The sequence below is a fragment of the Hypoxylon trugodes genome (assembly GCF_022578975.1).
Source record: "Hypoxylon trugodes strain CBS 135444 unplaced genomic scaffold F4822scaffold_5, whole genome shotgun sequence".
In the NCBI taxonomy this organism is placed as follows: Eukaryota; Fungi; Ascomycota; class Sordariomycetes; order Xylariales; family Hypoxylaceae; genus Hypoxylon; species Hypoxylon trugodes.
The window spans coordinates 1,285,876-1,307,859 of NW_026250020.1; the positions used below are offsets into that span (position 1 = coordinate 1,285,876).

Genomic DNA, 21,984 nt, shown 5'->3' on the forward strand with positions numbered 1-21,984 from the left:
CCATTTTTAGCATGGGTTACGGTTATTTAGGTGCTAATTTGATAGTCAAAATGTTAACCGTTACACTATCATCAAAATTTAGGCATTAGTCTTTAGGGGTGTATGCCCTGTAAGTATAGCAGGTCTTGACCTAATTTATGTGCTGGTGATGACGCCAACGTGTCTGAATGGCCTGAAGGTTCAGTTGTTTGTAGATTCCCAAGGGATTTAGCATCACCGCAACGAGTTGGGCCAGCAAACGCTAAATTTATAGCGTATTAACAGGTCTACTACTTTAGGTGCCTTTAGCGCGGGGTAGAGGCACGTGATACTGTATTAGAAGATCCCCTTTCTTTTTTTTCCCTTCTCTATTTCGTAAACCTACAAACTACAACATCTCTTCTGCTATTCGATTCCAACACCACCGAATCGAGACCTAAATTCCACTTGGCTTGCTTTGAAGACCAGCAATCTAGATGGAGATATTCATTGAACGATGTGCTATTTGGTGCGTGTTCATTGTGAAGTTACGCCAACTCGGAAAGCTCTTCTACTGGTCCAACCTTCTCGTATATGACGTTAATCCGTGAATGGCTTCAATCAAGCTGATGAAGTCTGTTACTTGACCTAGGTATTTAGTGTAGACTCTAGCCGGAGATTTCTATACGCATTACAAGATGTCTTTATACATTCTAATGAAGCAGTGTCTTCACCGGGCCGCTTGCGGATATCCGCCGGAGATCTCGTCGGCATCGGAACCCGCGTTTCAGCTTACTGAAATGTCTAGGTACCTAGGTACTTAGAAATGTTTATGGTGAGTGTTATTATGGGCGTATTCGGGTGTTTTCAAGTGAAGACTTATAGGACCAAGATAATGTACGTACTTGGTAAGTCGGAAATAGTCGAAATACACATTATAGTCGACACACCTTTCTTACAAGCTGCCTGTTATTTAATTCGCGGAGGGCGCTTCGCTCTATTAGAGGCAGATCAGTGTACTTACTACCTGGGAAAACAGCAAGCATATTTCGATGTTATGATTCCTCGCATTACTTCCCAACTTCATTCCTTATACCAAACGGCATCCGAATCAATATTCCCTCTTTCTCATTTTCGTCAGGACTGGAAATGTCTCCATCGGCCGATGTTGCGACTAATGGTATCTCAGTTGATACCTATGACCTAAACAAGAAGCCGGAATCTAATGGGGCTACGAACCTCGATGGTCACCGTGCTGCGGGTAATGGTTTCCCCACCAATGGGTGCGATACTAATGGTCATTCAATTAATGGAACTGGTGGAACTTACAGTCCTATGATGCCTATAGCAATCTGCGGCATGGGTATGTGATATCCGATGGGGCGGCGAGACTCGCGGGTCCAAATACTGATATGAAGAGTTAGCATGTCGATTGCCGGGAGGTCTTTCGTCACCTGAGGAACTATGGGACTTTGTCCTGGCTAAGAAGAACGCTCGAGGTCGTGTCCCAGAATCTCGATACAACATCTCTGCGTACTATTCAGCTACCCCTAAGCCTGGGGCCATCTCCACAGAGTATGGGCATTTTCTCGATGATAGTGTTGATCTAGGCGCATTAGACACGTCATTCTTTACCTTGCCACGCACTGAAGTGGAAAGAGCCGATCCTCAGCAGCGGCTCATGCTAGAGGTTTCGAGAGAATGCTTTGAGGATGCTGGTGTAACTAACTGGAGGGGTAAGACTATAGGTTGCTATATCGGCAACTTCGGAGAAGATTGGAACGAGATGTTTGTCAAGGAGCCGCAACAATGGGGTATGCATCGTATAGTCGGCACCGGAGATTTTGTCATATCAAATCGTCTTTCTTATGAGTTTGATATTAAAGGGCCGAGGTACGTTTAATAACAATCATGATTCGTTGTTTTGGGCTTGGGGCTGATCATCGCGGGAAGCATGACAATCCGCACTGCATGCTCTGCTTCATTAGTGGCACTTAACGAGGCTTGCTTGGCCCTCGCGAGGGGAGACTGCGAGGCTGCGCTTGTGGGTGGTATCAATTTGATTCTCGGACCAAATATGACGATGGCCATGACTGAACAAGGAATTCTGTCAAAGGACGGCTGCTGTAAATCATTCTCGGCTGACGCTAATGGTTATGCTCGTGGCGAGGCAGCTACGGCCATTTTCGTCAAACCCCTAGCCGATGCCCTTAGAGATGGCAATCCAGTCCGAGCTATCATTCGGGCTACATCTCATAACGTCGACGGTAAAACCCCCGGTATTTCGCAACCCAGCACGGATGCACAAGAAGCCCTAATTAGGAGAGCTTACCAGCTAGCTGGTATCAAAGACTATTCACAAACGGCAATGGTTGAGTGCCACGGAACAGGAACGCCTATCGGGGACCCTATTGAAGCAAAGGCCGTTGCTCGGGTGTTTGGGGAGAAGGGTGTTTATATCGGTTCAATTAAACCTAATCTTGGTCACTGCGAGGGTGCGTCTGGGTTCGTCTCTCTTATTAAGATGGTAAAAGCACTCGAAAACCGCACAATCCCACCTAACATTAGGTTCAATATACCCAACCCGAATATACCATTCAAAGAGGCGAGGCTAGTTGTCCCCATTGAACCTACACCCTGGCCTGAAGATCGGCTTGAACGTATTAGTCTCAACTCATTTGGTGTCGGAGGCGCGAACGCCCACGTCATTTTGGAATCAGCTGCTTCCGCAGGTATATCCACCGCGACAAACGGAACCCGAGAGCCACCACACGAGAGTCACCAACTTCTCATATACACAGCAAATTCTACAAACTCACTTACGCGGATGATTGACATCTATAAGGAATGGGTTGAGAACAATCCAACCAAAATTTCCGACCTAGCATACACTTTGGCGATTAGGAGGGAGCATCTACCTCATAGGACTTTCGCTATCGTCAAAAACGGTCAAATCGAAAGTGTCTCACCTCCTGTTAACACAAAAAATACGAAGGATGCTGAGGTTGTCATGGTATTTACCGGACAGGGGGCACAGTGGCCTCAGATGGGTCGCGAATTAATGCAATCCAATCAAACGTTTCGATCGTCCATTCAATCCCTTGACCAATACCTACATGCGATGGCTACGGGCAAGCCGCCATACTCAATTGAAGAGGAACTTAAAAAGCCAGCTAAGACAAGTGGCATATCTTTGGCAGAGTTTTCTCAGCCACTCTGCACGGCTATTCAGATCGCGTTAGTTGATACATTAAAGTCCTTATCAATTGAGCCAAGCGCAGTCGTCGGTCATTCAAGCGGCGAAATCGCGGCGGCCTACGCCTCCGGCGCTCTTACAGCTAGGGAAGCTATTATCACCGCGCACTACCGTGGCGCGGTGACAACTAAACAGAAAAGAGCGGGATCTATGGCTGCCGTTGGAATGGGCTGGGAAGCAACCAAAGAGCACCTAGTCGATAGAGTGACGGTTGCATGCGACAACTCACCACAGAGTGTCACAGTTTCAGGTGACACTGATCAAGTTAAACATGTTATTGCCAACATTAAAAAGGCGCATCCCGATGTAATGGCAAGGCTTCTCCAGGTTGATAAAGCCTATCATTCATATCATATGGCTGAGATCGGAGAAGAATACATATCCATGATCGAGCAATATGTGACTGGAGCAAACCCGTCTATTCCGTTCTTCTCCAGCGTCACCGGTGGTTTATTAGATAAGAACTCTATTCTTGGGCCGAATTATTGGCGGGATAATCTGGAACAAACCGGTGAGTGATATTACTACAATCTCGCGAGCTTTCGACCGTTCATTTATGCTGACCGACCTAGTCCGTTTTCGCGAGGCTGTTACGAACATCGTGAAACACGACGTAAGCAATAACGCTATTTTCCTTGAAGTCGGACCTCATTCAGCCCTTGGAGGGCCACTGAGACAGATCTTCACGGAAGCTTCGTCGCCATTCCCCTACGTCTCAGCGATGGCTCGAGGCCAAAGTTGCACTGCCTCGCTGTTGAATGCAATCGGTAAACTTTACTCGCACAGTGTCAACGTCGACCTAGATGTCCTATTCCCCACTGGAAAATGTCTCCCAGATCTTCCTAGGTACCCTTGGAATCACGAAGAGAGCTATTGGTATGAATCGCGGATTTGCAAAGAGTGGCGCCACCGCAAATATCCGTATCATGACCTATTAGGTATCAAGTTACCTGAAAGTACTGAAATTGAGCCGATGTGGCGTAATATCTTCCATATAACTAATGTTCCCTGGGTGCGCGACCACAGAGTTGGTGAAGACATCGTCTTTCCTTTTGCTGGCTATATCGCATTGGCAGGTGAGGCGATTAGGCAATTAACCGAGATTGAAGATGGCTTTAGTATACGAAATATTAAAGTAACTATGGCTCTTGTGCTTTCTGAAGGGAAGCCCACCGAGATGTTGACATCTTTCCGGCCCCATCGGTTGACCGACTCTCTCAATAGCCCCTGGTGGGAGTTCACCGTTACGTCGTATAACGGCCACACGTGGAACAAACATTGTACAGGGGAGATTACGGTACTTTCTTCGAACCTAGGTCCAGGTAGAAGTCCTGATCCCTTGCCTCGCAAGATAAACGCAAAAAGATATTATGGAAATATGAGCAAGGGTGGATTGGACTTAGGTCCCTGCTTTCAAACCCTTGAAGACATCGAAACTTCAACAGGCTCAGAGAACCGGGCAACTGCGAAGGTGATCAATGGGAGGCAAGGCGATGAGTCCAACTACCATATACATCCTACTGTTATCGACGGAACTATCCAGATCTTGGGAGCTGCTGCTGTTAACGGCCTTATGCGAAAAACCAGAAATTGGCTTCCGACAAGTATAGACAAAATCAGTATCTGGCGTTGCTCGTCCGACATGACTACTGATGTTTCTGCGGAGCTGTCGAGCAACTACTCCGTAGTTGGTCGTGGTAATTGCGTGTCGGAAGGGATAACGGTCATTGAGGCCTCGGGCCTCAGAATGTCGCTCGCGAACGGTGCACTTTCAAACGAGATTGCCGATACTCATTCGGCAGCACGGTACGAATGGGACTACGATATCGACTTTATGAACGCGAATGAACTTATCGGCGCGTCGGTTGAACACGCCGATCAATTACATCTCCTCGAAGAACTATGGCAACTCTGCCTATTAATCCCAATTCGAAGTCATTCCAGAGTACCGACGCTGCCCCTACATCTAGAATGGTACTTCAATTGGATTCAATCCGAGTCTGAAGCTCTAGCCAACAGCCCAAAATATCAACCGATGTCTCCGGAGAACAAGTTGGTATCTACGAGGATCGAGCACCTCCTGTCGAACCTATCATCTACGCCTGCTGCATCGGCCGCTACCACTATTTATCAAGTCTGCCAGAATATGGATGCCCTGCTATCAGGGCAAAGTCTTACTGAAATTTTACCAGAGGAAACTCTGACCAATGTTTACAAATTCATTGATCAATTAGACATTTCCCGACTAGTTCAGAGACTAGGCCATTGCCTTCCCAATCTACAAATTCTTGAGATCGGGAACGGTAGGGACTCCATAGCAAATAGTACTATCGAGAGTCTTACGCGCGCTGACGGACGTATTCTCTGCTCCAAGTACACTCTTACTTCAACAGGCTTTATTTCTGGGAAAGACCAACAGGATTTGTTCCCGAATATGGAATATGTCACTCTAGACATCAGTGAAGACTTATCTGAGCAGGGATTCGAGGATCGCCAGTACGACCTGATTATTGCGAGAAATGTTCTCCATACATCAAAGAGCTTGCAAAATAGCTTGGCAAATGTGAAAAAACTCCTTCGTCCTGATGGCCGATTTCTCCTACAAGAACTATGTCCATCGTCGAAATGGATGAATTATATTTTTGGGGTACTCCCTACTTGGTGGTCAGGTACGGTCGACGGCCGACTCCAGGAGCCCTACATCAGTATAGAGAAGTGGAAATCCGAGCTTGCGCTAGCGGGACTCGAGGTACCTGAGGCGCCTATTTTGGATGCATTAGAGCCTCACCAATTGACGGCCATCATGATCGTAAGACACGCGTCGCTTGCGAATGCTGAAGTGAAACGGATCACTGTGCTATGTGAGGAACAGGAACCTGTCACTGAAGAAATTTTAAGTCAGCTCGCTGAAGAGGGTTACGACATTACTATGTGCAACCTGGGTGACACCCCACCCGCACACCAGGACGTTATTTCTCTCTTGGATGTTGATAAGCCGTTCTTCGATTCATTCGATGAAGCACAGTTCCAATTGTTTAAGACCTTCCTCCATGGCATTCAGGATGCAGGTATCTTATGGGTTACCAAGACTATCCAGATAGGCTGTCAAGATCCGCGGTACGGCCAGATATTGGGGCTAGCAAGAGTTGTCCGCTCAGAGATGTTGACAGACTTTGCGACCTGTGAGGTTGAAGACCTCCACCACCCAGACACAGCTAAGAACATTGTTAAAATATTGCGCAAGTTTCAAACGCGTGAAGATGGGTCTACGATGAATCCAGATTTCGAATGGACTATCAAGAATGATCGCATTCAGGTTGGGCGATTTTATCCTTTTTCCTTGCGAGATGAGCTGTTAACATCAGACCCCACTGAGATTGCTAGATTGGATGTCAAGACACCAGGGAGGGTTAATAGTTTACATTGGTTACGACAACCGCGTGAGGAGTTGAAAGCAAATGAAGTGGAGGTTCAGGTTCATTCTGCCGGCTTGAACTTTAGGGTGAGTACCTATTTGATATGCTAATTCTATTGATGTTTATCGTGAGTTAACGTTTCGTACATAGGATGTCTTGGTTGCATTGGGTGTCGTTGAACTCCCAATACGCCAATTCGGACTTGAAGCAGCTGGAATAATCACAAGGGTAGGAGCTGAGGTAGACCCCAATGAGCTTGCTATTGGCGACCGAGTGTTCTGTCTGAAGAAGCAGGCATATTCAACATATATCACGACTCCAACCACTTTTTGCATACCAATCCCCGACCACCTCAGCTTTGATGAGGCCGCGAGCATGCTTATGCCTTATGTCACAGCTATCCACGGGCTAGTGAATGTTGGGCGTTTATCTAAAGGCCAGGTCAGTGTGCTCATTATTATCTTTTCTCTGGGTGCCTTGAGAGTTTATGCTGATAATTTCAGACCGTGTTGGTTCATAGTGCGTGCGGAGGGGTTGGCTTAGCCGCTGTGCAAATCTCTCAGATGATCGGCGCAGACTTATACGTAACCGTCGGAAACGACGAGAAGGTGAATTTCTTGATGGAAAATTACCATATTCCAAGATCCAAGATATTCAACTCACGCGACAAATCATTCGTGGATGATGTCATGCGTGAAACGGGAGGGCAGGGGATAGACGTCGTCCTTAATTCCCTTTCCGGCGAACTTTTGCATGCGACATGGGGTTGCGTCGCGGAGTTCGGCACCTTGGTAGAAATCGGGAAACGTGATCTGGTTGGCGGCGGTAAACTCGACATGACCCCTTTCCTGGCAAATCGCAGTTATTGCTGCATTGATATTGACCAGCTATGGAAAAAGCCAGTGCTTCTAAGAAAGTAAGAGTGTTCGTCTATAGTTCCGTGCGTCTCCCTACTAACAAAACATAATAGTCTCATTATTTCTACATTACAATACTACGTGGAGGGTAAAACGACCCCAGTCCGACCTGTGAAAGTCTTCCCAGCTTCGCAAACCCAGGATGCATTCCGATATATGCAAAAGGGTCAACATATCGGTCGCATTGGCATTTCAATACCGCACCTCCCAAATGAGAGAGATATATCATTTGAGACCACCAAACAAGCCCAGGAGATAATCTTCGACAAAGCAGCAGCATCATACCTCCTCGTTGGTGGGCTTGGTGGTCTCGGGCGCGCAATTTCGATATGGATGGTTGAGCACGGCGCTCGAGAGCTATTATACCTAGCTCGAAGCGCCACTCCAAGCCCAACCAACCATGCATTTGTCGAAGAACTCCAGAGTATGGGATGTAATGTGAAGCTAGCTCAAGGAGATGTTACGAATAAACAGGATGTGGAAAGAGCCGTTGCAGCAGCAACCTATCCTCTGAAGGGGATTATCCAAATGTCAATGGTGCTGCGCGACCAGAATTTTACCGAGATGACATTCGAGGAATGGACGGCTGCGAGCGCACCAAAAGTCAAAGGCACGTGGAACCTCCACGAGGTTACCACGGCTGTTGGTGCCAATCTAGATTTCATGGTGCTTTTCAGCTCCCTTTCAGGTATCATCGGGCAGCCAGGTCAGGCTAATTATGCCAGCGGGAATACATTCCTCGATGCATTTGCGCAGTATCGAAATGATCTAGGATTACCGGCGTCGGTCGTGGATATTGGTGCTGTGGAAGATGTGGGGTTCATATCCGAGAACAACGCATTGATGAATAAGATGAAAACCAGCGGCTTCCTGGGGATAGCAGAACAGGAGCTTTTAGATGCGATGGCAGTAGCGATGCTGGCAAGGTCCCGACCTCCTCCCGCGAATGGCCTAGACGACGCGGGGTCTCGATTTGTGCATGAAAACACATTTGTCCTTGGTCTGGGATCGTCAATTCCACTAACAAGCCCCGCGAATCGCGCGGTTTGGAAAAGAGATCGCCGAATGGCTGCGTACCATAATGAGGTTGCGGGTGGTGCGGACGTCGCGGCATCTAACGAGACGCTCAAAGCATATCTTTCAATGGCTAAGGCGAACCCCTCTGTCTTGAAATCTCCGGAAACCGCAAAACTCTTCGCCCTCGAGATCGGAAAGAAGTTGTTTGATTTGTTGCTTAAGCCGCAAGAAGAGCTCAATCCGTCTTGGCCGTTGGTCGACTTAGGTCTAGACTCGTTGGTGGCTCTTGAACTGCGCGCCTGGTGGAAGCAGGTCTTCTCCTTTGACATCACTGTTATGGAAATGTTAGGGATGGGATCACTTGAAGCACTCGGGCAGCATGCGGCGGATGAGACGTTGAGGATCGTTACGGAGAACGCTTCGCAGAATGTCTCTTGAAGGTCAGGGGTAGGAACCTAGTCCTAAGTATATGATACCTTGCAATTTATGGAATTCTTCTACTACAATGCGCTGATTTGAGTTTCGGTGGAGTGATAGAATGCGCTGTAAGTGTGCTGTAATTATAAGATCTTTTAGGGCTTAGAGCCCTATATTTATAGCGCAATATAGCGCTGAGGTCTTCCGAAGCTTTGCTAGGATGCGCTATGCTTCCAGGGGACTATAGGGCTTGGAGTCCTGTACTTATAGCGCTCTATAGGAGGTACCTACCCAGACAGGTACTGGTCGTAATGCGCTGTATTTACAGGGGAGGAGGTGCTATAAGTCCCATCAATAACTTTTATGTATAGTGGAGTATGCGCTGTAACATCCTGTGGTTACAGGGGCTCTCCGCGCAGAACTCCCTATAAATACAAGGACACAATAGGTACCTAGGTACCTAGGAGGTATATTACGCCCTCACTGTCCTATCGCAATGGCGGTTGAAGGCTTATTGGAAGATGCAACAATGCGCTTTATAAAACGTATAGCATAATGACAACTACAACGGCTATCCTGTAACGACTGCTTAAAATAATGAAGTTAGAATATCGAAGGAGACTAATTCCTGTGAATAGACCCTTCTCTATCGTAAATCCATAACGGTACAATGTCACAAGACCTATCCTAGAAGACGGCTAGAAGCGCCTCCCCGCCGAGCCCTACGCCCCGCTACTGGTACTGGCGCTGGCTCCTCCACCTCAAGAAAGCCACTTTTCGCAATTGTGATGGTGTGAATATACCGGAGCTTGCCATTCTCCATGCGGAACTCATGACTATCTGGTGCGTTGCTGAGATGCTCGAAGATGCAGAGCACGCTGATGGAACCATATGCCTGGTCGATGACGTACCTACGATGAGAGTTCGGGGCTTGGTTGTTGTTAGTAGGAATTCCCACCTTGCAGGAAGTTCCGGTATAGACGCTGCCCTCAAGCCTTGAGCAAGGGTTACCCCAAGGAACAGCATCTACGGCGCTCTTATTATTCCACATATCAAGATACGCGTCAGCAGCTAGCTTCAGGGCTTCACGCGAGTCCAACTTGTCGTCGTCAATCCTATGAAACGATACTTAGAATAGGTCTTCGAAAAGGGAAACAATGAAGGTCCTACCTGGTCCAGTTTTCCTGAGTCGCGTACTCTAGGGTCTTCGTAGAATTGAATAGCCACGAACCCGTTGTCGAAACAATCGAGTCTATTAAGTAGGTGCTGAGGTCCCCTGGGCTATGGCGAATCTGACTTCCGATAACTGTAGTGGCGATAGTCAATAATCATATCGAAAAGAGTTATAAATTTCCTAGATGGGCTCGACTTAGATAGTTTTTACTTACCGTATGGTGCAGCCGCGCCTTTCGAATCTTTCGTGGTAATGAATTCAACAAAACTAGCGCATTCAACAGGGTCGACGATTGTCTTTTTCCATGCAACCACGAGCGATTTGTCGAATATCCCTCCCGAGAACTCCGTTGTTTTGTTGTTCTCTACGTATGTGAAGTTTTCTGCCCTTTTCAGGTCAGCTATTTTCCCATTCTCATATGTGCTTATATAGTCGTTAGCATATGATTCCAGGTAGGTTCGATTGCATTCAGCGGCAACTACGGGGAGAAAAGCCCCAAGGGCCGCAGCGCAAGCGCCCAAGACACGGTAATGCATGATGAAATTTCCGGATACGAATATGGACGAAGCTTTCAGTGTCGCAGAACCAAATTAAAGTCCAGGAAAATCCGTCAAAACTCTTCCCCGCGCAGAGCAGGGCTGGTCGAGCGACATATATATCCTCTGACGTACGTGAAGGAGTAAGTGCCGTTGCCACAACCTCAGGGCCCGCCACGACCAAATTCCCGGCTCCGGGAGAATGGGCGGGAGAATTGCGTGGAGACATCACACCCCGAATCTTGCCTTATGCGTACTCTGTGGATATTAAAATGCGACCGGGGAATCTGGAGTCATGATACCCCGACCCAAAGGGGCAGTATAGGAAGCCTTGAGCTCCACGTCTGGATCACCTATAATATAATTGACTAGAGCTTGGCTGCCCCATGTTTTCTAAGCCCAGAAAACAAGTTATTTCAACCACCAATGAGAGTTTTCAATTGCCCACAATGGTAATTAACGTGAATATAATGGATCGAGTTGACCATGGTCCTTATTGGAATGCTGGATAGCACCCCATCCGACTTGTCGCATGCTCGTTAAAGGTGACAAGCAGCATAGAGGAGTAGCCCCTAACCCCTATTGCGGAGTACAAAGTTCATCACGTGGCATTCGAGGTCAAATTAAAGCGTGAGAGCCAACTTCAACGGGAAGTCGAAACCTCGCTGATGTTTCTAAGTTCAGATTTACAATCTGAGACTGAATTTAGTTTAAATGCTTAAATATCATTAGTCATCCAACTTCATGATGTCACACAGGTAGTACAATTATTTCTTTATTACGTCACCAAAAGCACACATATCGTAGCTTGCTCATTCATGCGCTCAATTAATTCGATTTCATCTTATACTATGTCCTTAACTCGAAATCGGGTGTTATTTTCGTTCGATTCTCTGTTTTCTTTCATTCCATCGTACCCAAGATGTCGTTTGCTGCGTTTCGCAAGTCTGAGCAGCACACGGACCTTAGTAAGCTTGCCGAAGAGCATATGAAACATGACCTTACCGAGGAAGACCGAAACGCAATTTTCAAGGCTTCAAGCAAGATAACTACGCGAGCCGTTATTGGGACTCTTGCTGGACTTGGTTCGGGGCTGTATGCCGCTTTCCGATTGCGGCGCATTCGTGCCGATATGTTCAACGCGTTCAGAGCGACGGAGAAACCAAGCCATGTAATATTTGCTGATGGAAGGAAAGGTGAGCATTCTCTAATCAGCTGAAAGACGAGTTCGGAACTGATTAGTGAATTTGTAGAAGCCATTCCTGACATCACACCTTTGATGCAACCTAGCAGGTACGGGGACATTGCTACTTATTTCTTCTTTGGCCTGGGCGGGACTATCTTAGGTGGCGAATTAGGCTTCCTATTAGGGACGTGGTCAGCGTCACGGGCCATCAGCCAAAATGCGGCTCGACGTGATAGAATCGAGACTGCTTACCGGCGGTTCAAAGCGGATTATTTCTGGCAAGAAGCCACCAGGCTAGAGTCTGGCGGTACGTTAACATTATGAAATCTACGATGTATGGTTAGCTATTGTCGGAAATATCATTCGATGTTGTTGGCGTCGACTGAATGTTATTGGTGTGAGGTAGTGAATACTACCAACCACAAATGTGACCGTGCTACGCTGAGCTCATTAATACTCAGGTACCCAGTGGATGGACTGTCTCACCCTATCCCTACTCGAGATATATTGTATTCTCGGGTGGTTCTTTTCAACTGGATACCTACTTAAACTACCGCAGTCTGATTTGTGTGCCTGGGCGGGTATTGTTACTGCTGGAAGCTGCGGACCGGGGTCTACGGGAGCAGCGTAAGGGTACCTACCTGGTATGTGGCGCATAGCCACCATATTCCTAAAAGAGATACCCGCATATGATAGTGAGCTGAGGTATCATTTTATGGTCTTGCAGTTTATTGGAAAGATCGAGATAAAGAATAGGCGAGGCTCCGTCGATGTGCTATACGGACAATTTAGGGAGGGTCGAGATTTGGACAACGAACGCTGAGAGGCTAACTAGGTACCCTATTAATATTTTAAGGTAAGATCGAAAGAGTGATGCTACATTGAAATGCGTGTTTTATAGAAGCTGTAAGTCACCTAACCACACAGGTAAGCACCAACTTGCATAGATATTGGGGGCTGTATGTATACTTAAGACATTTTCAATGCACCTATTGGTTCTTCTAACCAGCCTGCATGCTGACACGGGACAGTTGCCGCTAATTGTATCCCAACTATGTATCACTAATACACCATCTTAAATGGTTGTGCTACCTTGTAGATGAGGGGTAGCGAGTCTTAAAGCTGCGCAGTTCTGGCCTTGTCGGGAGGATATTGTTTATATAGGATGCGAAGTTTATCTTCTTTAATAATGATGAGATCTGCCTTATTGATCCATATCTAACTTAGAATCTGGAATTGAGGCGAATTGGCTATCACTAGAAGGATGTCGAACAAGGAAAGATCTGCGACCGCTTAGCGGTAATGCCCATTTTTTTTCAGCGATGTATCGGATTCCCACAGAACAGGTCCGTGCTACTGGTGGCGGTTTCGTCCCAGTCCCACAGGTCGATGCTTCGGACGATCATAGTGAAAACGAACAAGAAAATTCCGGGACACCTCAAACTCGGAAATGGACACCCAATGATTTTCGCAGTCAAGTGCAACAAGTTCTCCGTCGGCAGAACCAAGAACAAGAGAGCGTCCGTAATTCACCCGCCTTTTCCGATACCACGCTTGTTGGAGGTGATTATTTAGATGTTCCACTTCGGCATTATGAGGAGGAGCATTATGTGGAATACCTTGGCGGCTACTACGGCCCCGAAGCCGCAAACCTTTCGCCAACGCCAAGTACCAAAGCTGGTCTTGAGATAGAAGTTTTCCCTGTGTCTCTCGGTCCTGACTTGTCCCCTGGAGGACTATGCGTCGACGACGCGTGGAATGACACTAGTTATCACGGTTCGGGAGGCGAGATCGATGGGGAACAGCCCAGTACACCTCAAAATTATAAACCTCTGAGCTTAAGGAAGAGGTTTCTGATAACTCTCCTGTCATTTCTGATAATCCTTATTGTTCTGGCTGAACTAGCTATACAACTCCTCCCTAATGATTCTGGAGTTGCCGTGTCCTCTCAAGCCTACGAGAACGCGACAAAGGTCCGCCTGCGGTCCATTCTTATTCGTAGAGCCGACGTATTTAATCAGTCATCATTGCGCGGGCGTCAGAATGGCACCCATGATGTTGACCCGGTACCTGAGACGACAACAAGCACACAAACGGCTTCAATCTCAACCCCTGATATAATAATTATATCTACGAGTTCTGCAGTGTTAACGACACCCTCCTCTAGTTCGTCAGTAGAGGACTCGTCTGGGCGGGATGCAACTACGGGGGGCCTTAGCACGAGTAGTGCTGGAACATCAATCTCAATATCCGACGTAACCGGACCTCCAGCTAGTACAGCCTCAACCCCTTCTCCCTCATCTTTGACCACTAGTATATCTCAAGCTGAGCCGCCCTCTACGCCTTCATCCACACCACCCCCACCAACTACTACCACTACTACATCAGACAGCCAACCCTCGTCAACTCTTATTCATTCGTCGTCTTCTTCGCCGACTTCTTCGTTTTCTTTTACACTCCCTTCGCCACCCCTCTCAACATCATCATCGGAATCCTTACCACTGACCCCATCGGAAACTGAAACCGAAGAGCCCACATCGTCGCACAGTAGTTTATTCTCTACGGCTCCGATAACATCCATCACTTCTACCATCTTACCGCCAACAGATGGCATCACAACGACCTCTGGACCAGGAAATCCCTTACCGGGGCCAACTTCAGACCATTTAAGCGAACCTAGCCACCCAGGTGCACCCACAAAACCAGGAGAGCAGAGACCGCCGAGTTCTTCCTCGCTGCCTACTGGTGGTGAAAGTAGCTTCACGCTATCAAGTCCTACAGCACCCACGCTTTCATGGCCAACACACTCATTCTCAACATCGCTCATTAGTTTTCCATCTTGGCCTACAAGTCTGGATCCCACGCTAACAGGACCTATATTGACTTTCCCTACACTAACCTTACCTTCACTTACTTTACCTACGTTCACTCGTAGCTCGCCAACAATCTCGTCCAGCAGCCCCGAAACATCCGCATCTACGAGCCTCTCGTTTCCAGGCTCGACGAACTCTCAAGGATCTACGGACAATCCGTCAAGTACAAGTGAAAACCCCCCAGGGAATGGCCAAAGTTCAACTACCGTCTCCACTGTCACTGCGATTACACTCACTACGTCGAATACTTTATCAAGTACTTCTTCGGGCCGTTCAGACTCTCATACCACCCCAACCGATACGCCAAGCTCTACTACAGAGGACAATACGAGTCGAACAGCAGAGCCACCAAGCTCCATTTCTGAGCCTGCCGTGACAATTACCACAGCCCCCAATGGGTGGCCGCGGCCTCCGGCTATCACTACAACGATAGTAACTTCGGTAACTGAAAGCGATGGGGGCCACTTAGAAACCACTTTGAGGGTTATTACCTACCCCATAAAAGCCGACAACAATGACGAAATGGAAGAATGGGTTTCTAGGCATACGGACTCGGCCAATTCGGTGTGGACGGAGACTTTACTCGAACAAAAACTTACGGAAACAATTTACACTGTCATTAATGGAACATCCACCACCCAAACTATACACAAGTTGACGCCACCTTCCAAGACAACACTCACAGACTTCCAAGGGCGAGCTACTGCCACCGAAGATTACTATCTTGTTCAAACCACTGAAGTAATACGTGACATGTATGGCCGGCCAACAGCTACGCTTACTTCTATGATCCCGGAAACACCAATGGTCACTACCCTCTTCAATAGCGATGGCATAGCTACGAAGACTCAAACTAAACTAGTCCCCATGTCCGTAACAACTACTGTGATAACGGTGCCGACACCAAAGGCTTCTCCAGAGGCAGAAAACAAGCAATTAGATATAGAACCGATATCAAATGGGAAGTACTTCTTGGGTCTCATGCTCCCCATGTTCATTGCCAGTATGATATCAATTCCGATCCGGATGATTGATCAATCAGCAAGGCTCTTCCAACCATTCCACGCTTTATCATCGTCGCGTGGAGTACGAGCTTGCGATAGTATTTGTTTCCAGACGGCGAATGTATGGAGTTTGACGGCACGCTTCCGCTCATTACTAAACGGCCAGGTTCTTCTCACACTGACTGGACTCTTGGCATTAGGAAGTGTTATCATGATTCCCATAAGCTCCGAAGCCGTTCGTATCATCTTGGAGGGCCCGGACTGTGCTGCGACGAACGCAGATAGACTTACCTGCAAAATGGTGTTGGGGGTTAATTCAATACCGGCGCAATTTTGCGTTGGACTCCTGGCATTCATGGTGGTCCTTACCATTGTAATCATAATTGTACTCCGGAAATACTTCACCGGAGTTAACTGCAACCCGTGGAATTTCTTTAAGTTGGGTCATTTAGCAGCTAACAGCGAAATTCGGACCCTTCTGTTACGAAAATTACAAGGGAAGAATGGTCAAATTACGAACAAGGAAGCAAATAAGGCCTTCGCTGGGATACCATTCGTCATTGATTACTGGAAGGACAACGGGGGCCTCAAATATGGACTCCTAATCCCGAACCAAGTTAAATTGTTAAAGAAAGAAGGGAAGTCGGTAACCTTCGCGAATAAAAAGGCACGGCCGCGGCGAACTCGAGATTCAATGCCCTTTTTTGCCCTTACGTGGATTGGAAGGGTACTCTTCCTCGCGTTAATATGCACTACCATAATATTATTGTTAGTGTTTGAAATTGCGGGGGAGGGTCAGGGGTACAAGCAGTTTTTGATGGGTAGATGGCGTGTGGTACGGTTGATCCTCGTCTGCATCGGTGTTCTGATTACATTGATCTGGTGGTCTTTCTTATATGGTAGGTCAAGCGAAATATGTGGTTTTATTTCACATTGTGTACTAATAGCCTTCTAGCTGTTGCGTTCATGAGTCCTCACATATTACTCCATCGCATTCGACTCTACAATGGAGAGGCGGTACGTATGACACCGCCCACTGATCCCATTAGTGGCATTCGGTCTTCACTGACGCCCGGACGCCGAGACATTTATCTTGGACTTGTGTCCGCGATCTGCATACTATCCGAGATCCTCCCTATGCTTCTCGCCGTTGCTCTGGATAAATGCACTGAGAGCTTTTGGGCCCACACAGTATGTCTTTGGTTAGCTGTGAGCGTACTGAGGTATGAGAAAAGACACACCATTCTAGGATGAATTAACTGACTCTATGGCTAGCATATCGATGTTTACAGTAGCTGGGTCGTTCTTCGTCACATGGCCGAACATGCCTATTGACCCCAGTACTGTTGCAGGGGGAATGTATTACGCCTTAACTAAATTTGTGTCGATGAGTCCGTCATCAGGATTACTCCTCGGTATGGTCTAGTTTGACGAGACTAAGTACACGGAAAAGAAAAGCGCATACATGGCACACGAAATGAGTGGTGAATTGCTTAGTACGATATCCCTCCATGGTACCAACGTATAGGTACCTCGATATTGCCTAAGGAAAGCTGTCCAGCTGCCTTTCTTCCCAATTAATGGTACTTGAGTCCCTTCTCGTTTCGGTCCACAGCGACCTTAGTCGCCTCATCGAGATCCTCCTTGGGAAGACCCAAGGCATCATTGGAAATCCCGCGTCGCGCTTCAAAATTGCCACAGCCGTCTTTGTAGAACGTCCTACTATAGAGGAGCTGGGGGAACGCTGAGCGATCTCCCGCGAATACCTGTTTCTGTGCCGCTTGGAAGCGCTCGACGGTACTCTCATACTCGATCTTCCAGTCCGACTCCTTGGTTCCTGTAACCCGCAGAACGGCAGCGAACATGTCTTTCTGGCTGAGGAGGAAGGAGGACACGTAAACGAACTTATTCTTATAGCCAGATAGGCTTGGTCCTCCCTCGGTTTCAGGCTCGATAGGTAGCGAGAGCAATGCAGCCGCCGCTCTGCCGGATTGGCGTCATGTCTGCTCGTAGATGTGGTTAGCGGGCCCAAGGACCCCACCGAGTGCCACCAGTTAACGATACTTACAGTGGTGTTCATCTTAGTCTCGCCATCGTCAAAGAACGTCCAGGTCCTGTCCTTCCATTCCATTCCGTACGTCTGTTTCCCGAAACCAAGACTGTATTCATACCAGAACCCGGTGATAATGCCGATCCACGAGCTCTTTCCTAGGTCCTCAACTAACTTCCGGGTGGCAGCCTTCGGGCCTCCAAGAAGAACGTCGTTACTTAATGCCTCATCTGACGAATCCTGGCCCCATTCATTGGGCAAAATGTAGGATACATTAGCAGCAGCGGCGGCACGGACCAATTTCAAGGTTGTCTCAGGGGGCGCAAGTGTATGCATAGTGATGATCAAGACTTCCTGACCCTGAAGGGCATCCACAAGGGTAGATTCGTCGTCGTAATCTACTTTAGCGGCTTTCACTCCTGCGGGAAGGGAATCGGCAGAAGAGCTATCTTTTCGGGTGACAGCGGTGACCTCGTGCTTGCCTAATCCCAGAAGTTCCTCAACAATAAAGGAACCAACTGTGCCAGTTGCCTTTTGAAAAGGATAGATTGTTAACAAAACCCGCCATACGACACTATAGGGAGTGCATATCGAAATCAACTTACACCAACGATGGCCACCTTCTTGACGTAGTTGCTTTGCGACATGATGACGAGCTTTTGAAACCGATATTCAGGGTGTTATCGATCTGGAGGTAAGAATAGTTATAAGCGGACTTGATGAAAGTAGAAATCGTTGTTGTTTGCGGTTTGAGAAGAAAATAAACGAGGAACTGGGCAGGAATTTATACTTGAGCAGTCGATAGCGTTTACAGTGAAGGTACATGATTCTTCTGGCCATCTATCATCCCCATTGATCTCGTGCTTAGAGAACTTCTGGAGTTAAAAATTTCCTCTTTCGTTAAAGCCCGTCACTTAGCTTGTGGAGACCTACGGTGCTAACGGGGATAGTAGATATCACCAATTACTTTCGCAAAGTATCTCGTTCGATTGCATGGAACCCTCGGCCTTTGGAAAATTGGAAAAGCGCGAGAGCCATCATCCCATCGCATGATTTGGATCTGTTTCCAAATAGAGGGTTCGCTAGTATCCATCGTTTTGAAGTGCACACAGTATACCATTGCCCCAAACACAAAGCATTTCCAAAAAGGGAATACGCTATTATTATATGGGTTTTAATTGGTCCATGGGTGGCTGAGTAATAACGCAACAATTATTATTTCAGGTACTTAGGTACCCTGTTCTACTTCATACATCGTATTAGAACCATACCTGGGTCTTGAAAAAGTAGACGGATGCTTCGGCTTCGGGGTTTTCAAGTGTCTCCCGAGTGAGTTCTCGGGTTATAAGGTCTTTGTAAATTCAAACTTTTGACAACAATAGTTTGTTAAGGACCATTAGGTACGGTTATCGGTATCAGTAATGGGAAACGTTTCGTAGCCGTCTATCGCATTAGCTCTTCTATCATAGGAGACGGCAGTTATGAGGAATGGGTCAATTGATCTATAAATATTAAGGATCTATTGGCGATCATGACCGGAATTGTACATCAAGCCAAGCAACAATATAGCCGTAGCCGAATGTAAAAAGGCGGGTTGAATCCAACATCAATGCCAATACTCAACACCAATATACAACTCAGCTTGTGATCCGAAGCCGTGCATATAGTAACATTATAGTAATCTACATATATTGTTAGCACATCGAATTGTATTCTGCTGCGTTACGGGCATATAGATGTATATAGTTTTGATCCATTCACATCTATCAGTTAGACCGTCGACCCCCTACTTTTGTCCTACGAAGTTTACTTCGTGTTCCTACGCATCTTCCTAGGTATAGCCTCTCACACAGCATCTCCCAATGCGGATAATTATGCGGTAGCCCTGTGTCGCAATCGTATTTGAGTATCACAAAGTCCATCAGGGTTCCTGTCTTTTGAATATATAAGCCAGTCACATTGAATATCCGGATATGCATTGCGCTAGAACTTCCCTATATCAAATCTTAGTTTAGCGGGAAGAAAAGAAGATAAGAGCGAAACCGAATAAGACTTCAAGAATTGTGTTTCATATGCGGCCAGGTAAAGTTAACTGCGACAGAATCCCTTCGATTGCGTTTACATTATGCGACTAACTTCTCGATGCATAGAGTTATTTGATACAGTCGCAACTTACCTACATAAAACGAACTTCGTGAGAAGCATTGGCTGAAGATGCCATTCAACCTAGCTCATGCAAAATATGTCTTCAGCGAAATGAGCTGTCTTCGAAAGCACCTAGCCGCATTGCTAGTTGTTTTCTTTCTTTCAACCAATCCTACCGCTTCCTATGCTGCCGCGTCCTATATTCCCCCTATAAACAATCCACAGACATCTATAACTACAACAAGCCCTATAATCCCTCGATCGGCCGAGAGCATCGCTACCATCTCCGCTAACTACCAACCCAGTGGCTGGTATGTTTGTATTGTTTAGGTATTATAAGTTGATCAAAGCTGATAAAACTAGCTCTGAAATCCCGGCCAACTCCGAAGGTAGGAGACTGGATGGAAACGACGCCCAAAGACGTGACTATCTACCGGACATTACAGTTCAGTAGGTATACTACTATGCGATTACTATTATGGAGTTTTATTGATGAAAAGTGGCAGACACCATGCTGGGCACGAAGGTGAAAACACTATAGAAGGGTGCTCGCGACAGGAACGAGACTACAATATCACACTTAGAATCGGTCTTCTATTCGTGATTCTAGTTACCAGCTTCATCGGTATGTATACCTTCTACCATAGTAAGATGGTATAATGACAGATAATTATAGGGGCTGCTGGGCCAATATTCCTGAAGCCGGTTTTGTCACAAAAATTCCAAGTAATATTTATCGTTCTCAAGCAGCTGGGTACTGGGGTTATAATATCGACGGCATTTGTTCATGTGAGTTTCTGGTTCATACTTCGGCCACTAAAATACTTCGCTTACTGATTGTTCTTCCTGCTAGCTTTTTACTCATGCGCAGCTAATGTTCACGAACGAGTGCCTTGGAAATATAGGATATGAAGCAACTCCGGCAGTAATTGTTATGGCTGGGATGTTTTTTGCGTTTGCCGTTGAAAGCACAGCCCACCGCCTAGCGCAAAGGTTTTGGGCAAAGAGGGAATACGATGATGGGCTAATCGGTGTTGTCGTACTTGAGGCTGGCATCATATTCCATTCGCTTCGTAAGTCGTCCCTCCCTCCATAGTCTTCATTCCTTATTAGTCTAACTCGCCTACCTAGTGATTGGTCTTACCTTGGTGGTCGCAGATGACACTTTCTTCATCACGCTTTTTGTTGTGATCCTCTTTCATCAGATGTTTGAGGGGCTAGCTCTCGGGACTCGTATTGCTTCAGTTGGTCTTCCAATCAGAGCCGAAGGGGTTCACGACTCGAATGTAGAAGACTCCCGACCTGCACAAGAACCGGCAACCACGTATAATAGGAAATCGCTTGAAAAGAAATTGCTAATGGCTGCTGCATTTTCTGTGACTACCCCAGTCGGCCAGTAAGTTCCTTGATACTGCCAAGGTTGACTGTGCTCGTTGCTAACTAAGGATGGCTTCTAGAGCGATTGGTATTGGGGTACTAAAACATTTCAATGGAAATGACCCTAGTACCTTAGTCGCGCTTGGTACTTTAGACGCGTTATCAGCCGGAATACTGATATGGGTCGGCGTAGTCGAGATGTGGGCGGGCGATTGGGTCTTTGGTGAACTGGCGGGGGCGGGGCCTGTAGTAATAGCTCTAGCAGGATTTGGGCTCGCCCTTGGTATGGCTATCATGAGTTTATTAGGTAAATGGACGTAATCCCAATAACTTCCATGCTACCAGGCATCTGCATGCAAGGTTATGTCGATAGACACTTAGCATGCCTAGCTATAGACACAAATGAAGACTAGATGGGCATGGAACTCGAAAATTGCGGTTGCGCAGGCGGGGATATGGCAAGCGCCCGTCATATTTAAACATAATCTGATGTCATCATCGGGGGTATCACGTGATGGAATTCACCTTCGTTGAAAACACCGCGCTTTCTCTATGGGGCCTAGTGAGTATACCTAGTGCCTTCTAGGCGTGTAAGTTCGAGTTTCTTTATCGTATCGTTTTGTTACGGCTGCATGCCCATCTAGGTAGGTGGATAAGT

At 47.0% G+C, this 21,984-nt stretch overlaps 6 protein-coding genes across 6 annotated transcripts; 3 read left to right on the forward strand and 3 right to left on the reverse strand.

Annotated features, from left to right (window-relative positions):
* The first annotated feature begins 806 nt into the window (after positions 1-806).
* On the forward strand, positions 807-9,514 carry F4822DRAFT_249456 (putative polyketide synthase). Its single transcript, XM_051454409.1, has 7 exons — positions 807-1,321; positions 1,383-1,851; positions 1,912-3,725; positions 3,787-6,716; positions 6,781-7,071; positions 7,134-7,546; positions 7,601-9,514. Exons 1-7 carry the CDS (start codon positions 1,108-1,110, stop codon positions 9,000-9,002), a joined length of 7,533 nt encoding a protein of 2,510 aa, XP_051314309.1. The 5' UTR covers positions 807-1,107; the 3' UTR covers positions 9,003-9,514.
* Position 9,515: 1 nt separating this feature from the next.
* On the reverse strand, positions 9,516-11,363 carry F4822DRAFT_249447 (uncharacterized protein). The gene is made up of 3 exons (XM_051454408.1): positions 10,370-11,363; positions 10,152-10,287; positions 9,516-10,096 (listed from the first exon to the last, which is right to left on the reverse strand). Exons 1-3 carry the CDS (start codon positions 10,689-10,691, stop codon positions 9,664-9,666), a joined length of 891 nt encoding a protein of 296 aa, XP_051314310.1. The 5' UTR covers positions 10,692-11,363; the 3' UTR covers positions 9,516-9,663.
* Position 11,364: 1 nt separating this feature from the next.
* F4822DRAFT_403121 (uncharacterized protein) lies at positions 11,365-12,940 on the forward strand. Its single transcript, XM_051458091.1, has 3 exons — positions 11,365-11,887; positions 11,945-12,449; positions 12,518-12,940. Exons 1-2 carry the CDS (start codon positions 11,614-11,616, stop codon positions 12,199-12,201), a joined length of 531 nt encoding a protein of 176 aa, XP_051314311.1. The 5' UTR covers positions 11,365-11,613; the 3' UTR covers positions 12,202-12,449; positions 12,518-12,940.
* On the reverse strand, positions 12,101-12,669 carry F4822DRAFT_249468 (uncharacterized protein). Its single transcript, XM_051454410.1, has 3 exons — positions 12,519-12,669; positions 12,364-12,450; positions 12,101-12,318 (listed from the first exon to the last, which is right to left on the reverse strand). The coding sequence occupies exons 1-3, from the start codon at positions 12,564-12,566 to the stop codon at positions 12,205-12,207; spliced, it is 249 nt and encodes an 82-aa protein (XP_051314312.1). The 5' UTR covers positions 12,567-12,669; the 3' UTR covers positions 12,101-12,204.
* Positions 12,941-13,017: 77 nt separating the features above from the next.
* F4822DRAFT_249536 (uncharacterized protein) lies at positions 13,018-17,239 on the forward strand. Its single transcript, XM_051454411.1, has 3 exons — positions 13,018-16,653; positions 16,710-16,977; positions 17,030-17,239. Exons 1-3 carry the CDS (start codon positions 13,200-13,202, stop codon positions 17,178-17,180), a joined length of 3,873 nt encoding a protein of 1,290 aa, XP_051314313.1. The 5' UTR covers positions 13,018-13,199; the 3' UTR covers positions 17,181-17,239.
* Positions 17,240-17,331: 92 nt separating this feature from the next.
* F4822DRAFT_443464 (NAD(P)-binding protein) lies at positions 17,332-19,129 on the reverse strand (the record flags this gene model as incomplete). The annotated part of the gene is made up of 3 exons (XM_051463115.1): positions 18,410-19,129; positions 17,823-18,335; positions 17,332-17,703 (listed from the first exon to the last, which is right to left on the reverse strand). The coding sequence occupies exons 1-3, from the start codon at positions 18,449-18,451 to the stop codon at positions 17,332-17,334; spliced, it is 927 nt and encodes a 308-aa protein (XP_051314314.1). The 5' UTR covers positions 18,452-19,129.
* Between the last annotated feature and the right edge of the window lie 2,855 nt (positions 19,130-21,984).

Coding starts and splice junctions, on each gene's coding strand:
- F4822DRAFT_249456 (XM_051454409.1), top strand. CDS start 1,108: ATGTCTCCATCGGCCGATGTTGCGACTAATGGTATCTCAGTTGATACC. Junction 3,726..3,786: donor GGATAATCTGGAACAAACCG/GTGAGTGATATT, acceptor TGACCGACCTAG/TCCGTTTTCGCGAGGCTGTT. Junction 7,547..7,600: donor AAGCCAGTGCTTCTAAGAAA/GTAAGAGTGTTC, acceptor AAAACATAATAG/TCTCATTATTTCTACATTAC.
- F4822DRAFT_249447 (XM_051454408.1), bottom strand. CDS start 10,691: ATGCATTACCGTGTCTTGGGCGCTTGCGCTGCGGCCCTTGGGGCTTTT. Junction 10,288..10,369: donor AGGCGCGGCTGCACCATACG/GTAAGTAAAAAC, acceptor TCGCCACTACAG/TTATCGGAAGTCAGATTCGC. Junction 10,097..10,151: donor ACTCAGGAAAACTGGACCAG/GTAGGACCTTCA, acceptor ATCGTTTCATAG/GATTGACGACGACAAGTTGG.
- F4822DRAFT_403121 (XM_051458091.1), top strand. CDS start 11,614: ATGTCGTTTGCTGCGTTTCGCAAGTCTGAGCAGCACACGGACCTTAGT. Junction 11,888..11,944: donor ATTTGCTGATGGAAGGAAAG/GTGAGCATTCTC, acceptor GTGAATTTGTAG/AAGCCATTCCTGACATCACA.
- F4822DRAFT_249468 (XM_051454410.1), bottom strand. CDS start 12,566: ATGCGGGTATCTCTTTTAGGAATATGGTGGCTATGCGCCACATACCAG. Junction 12,451..12,518: donor GGCTATGCGCCACATACCAG/GTAGGTACCCTT, acceptor ATACCCGCCCAG/GCACACAAATCAGACTGCGG. Junction 12,319..12,363: donor ATATCTCGAGTAGGGATAGG/GTGAGACAGTCC, acceptor TAATGAGCTCAG/CGTAGCACGGTCACATTTGT.
- F4822DRAFT_249536 (XM_051454411.1), top strand. CDS start 13,200: ATGTATCGGATTCCCACAGAACAGGTCCGTGCTACTGGTGGCGGTTTC. Junction 16,654..16,709: donor CTGGTGGTCTTTCTTATATG/GTAGGTCAAGCG, acceptor ATAGCCTTCTAG/CTGTTGCGTTCATGAGTCCT. Junction 16,978..17,029: donor TTAGCTGTGAGCGTACTGAG/GTATGAGAAAAG, acceptor CTCTATGGCTAG/CATATCGATGTTTACAGTAG.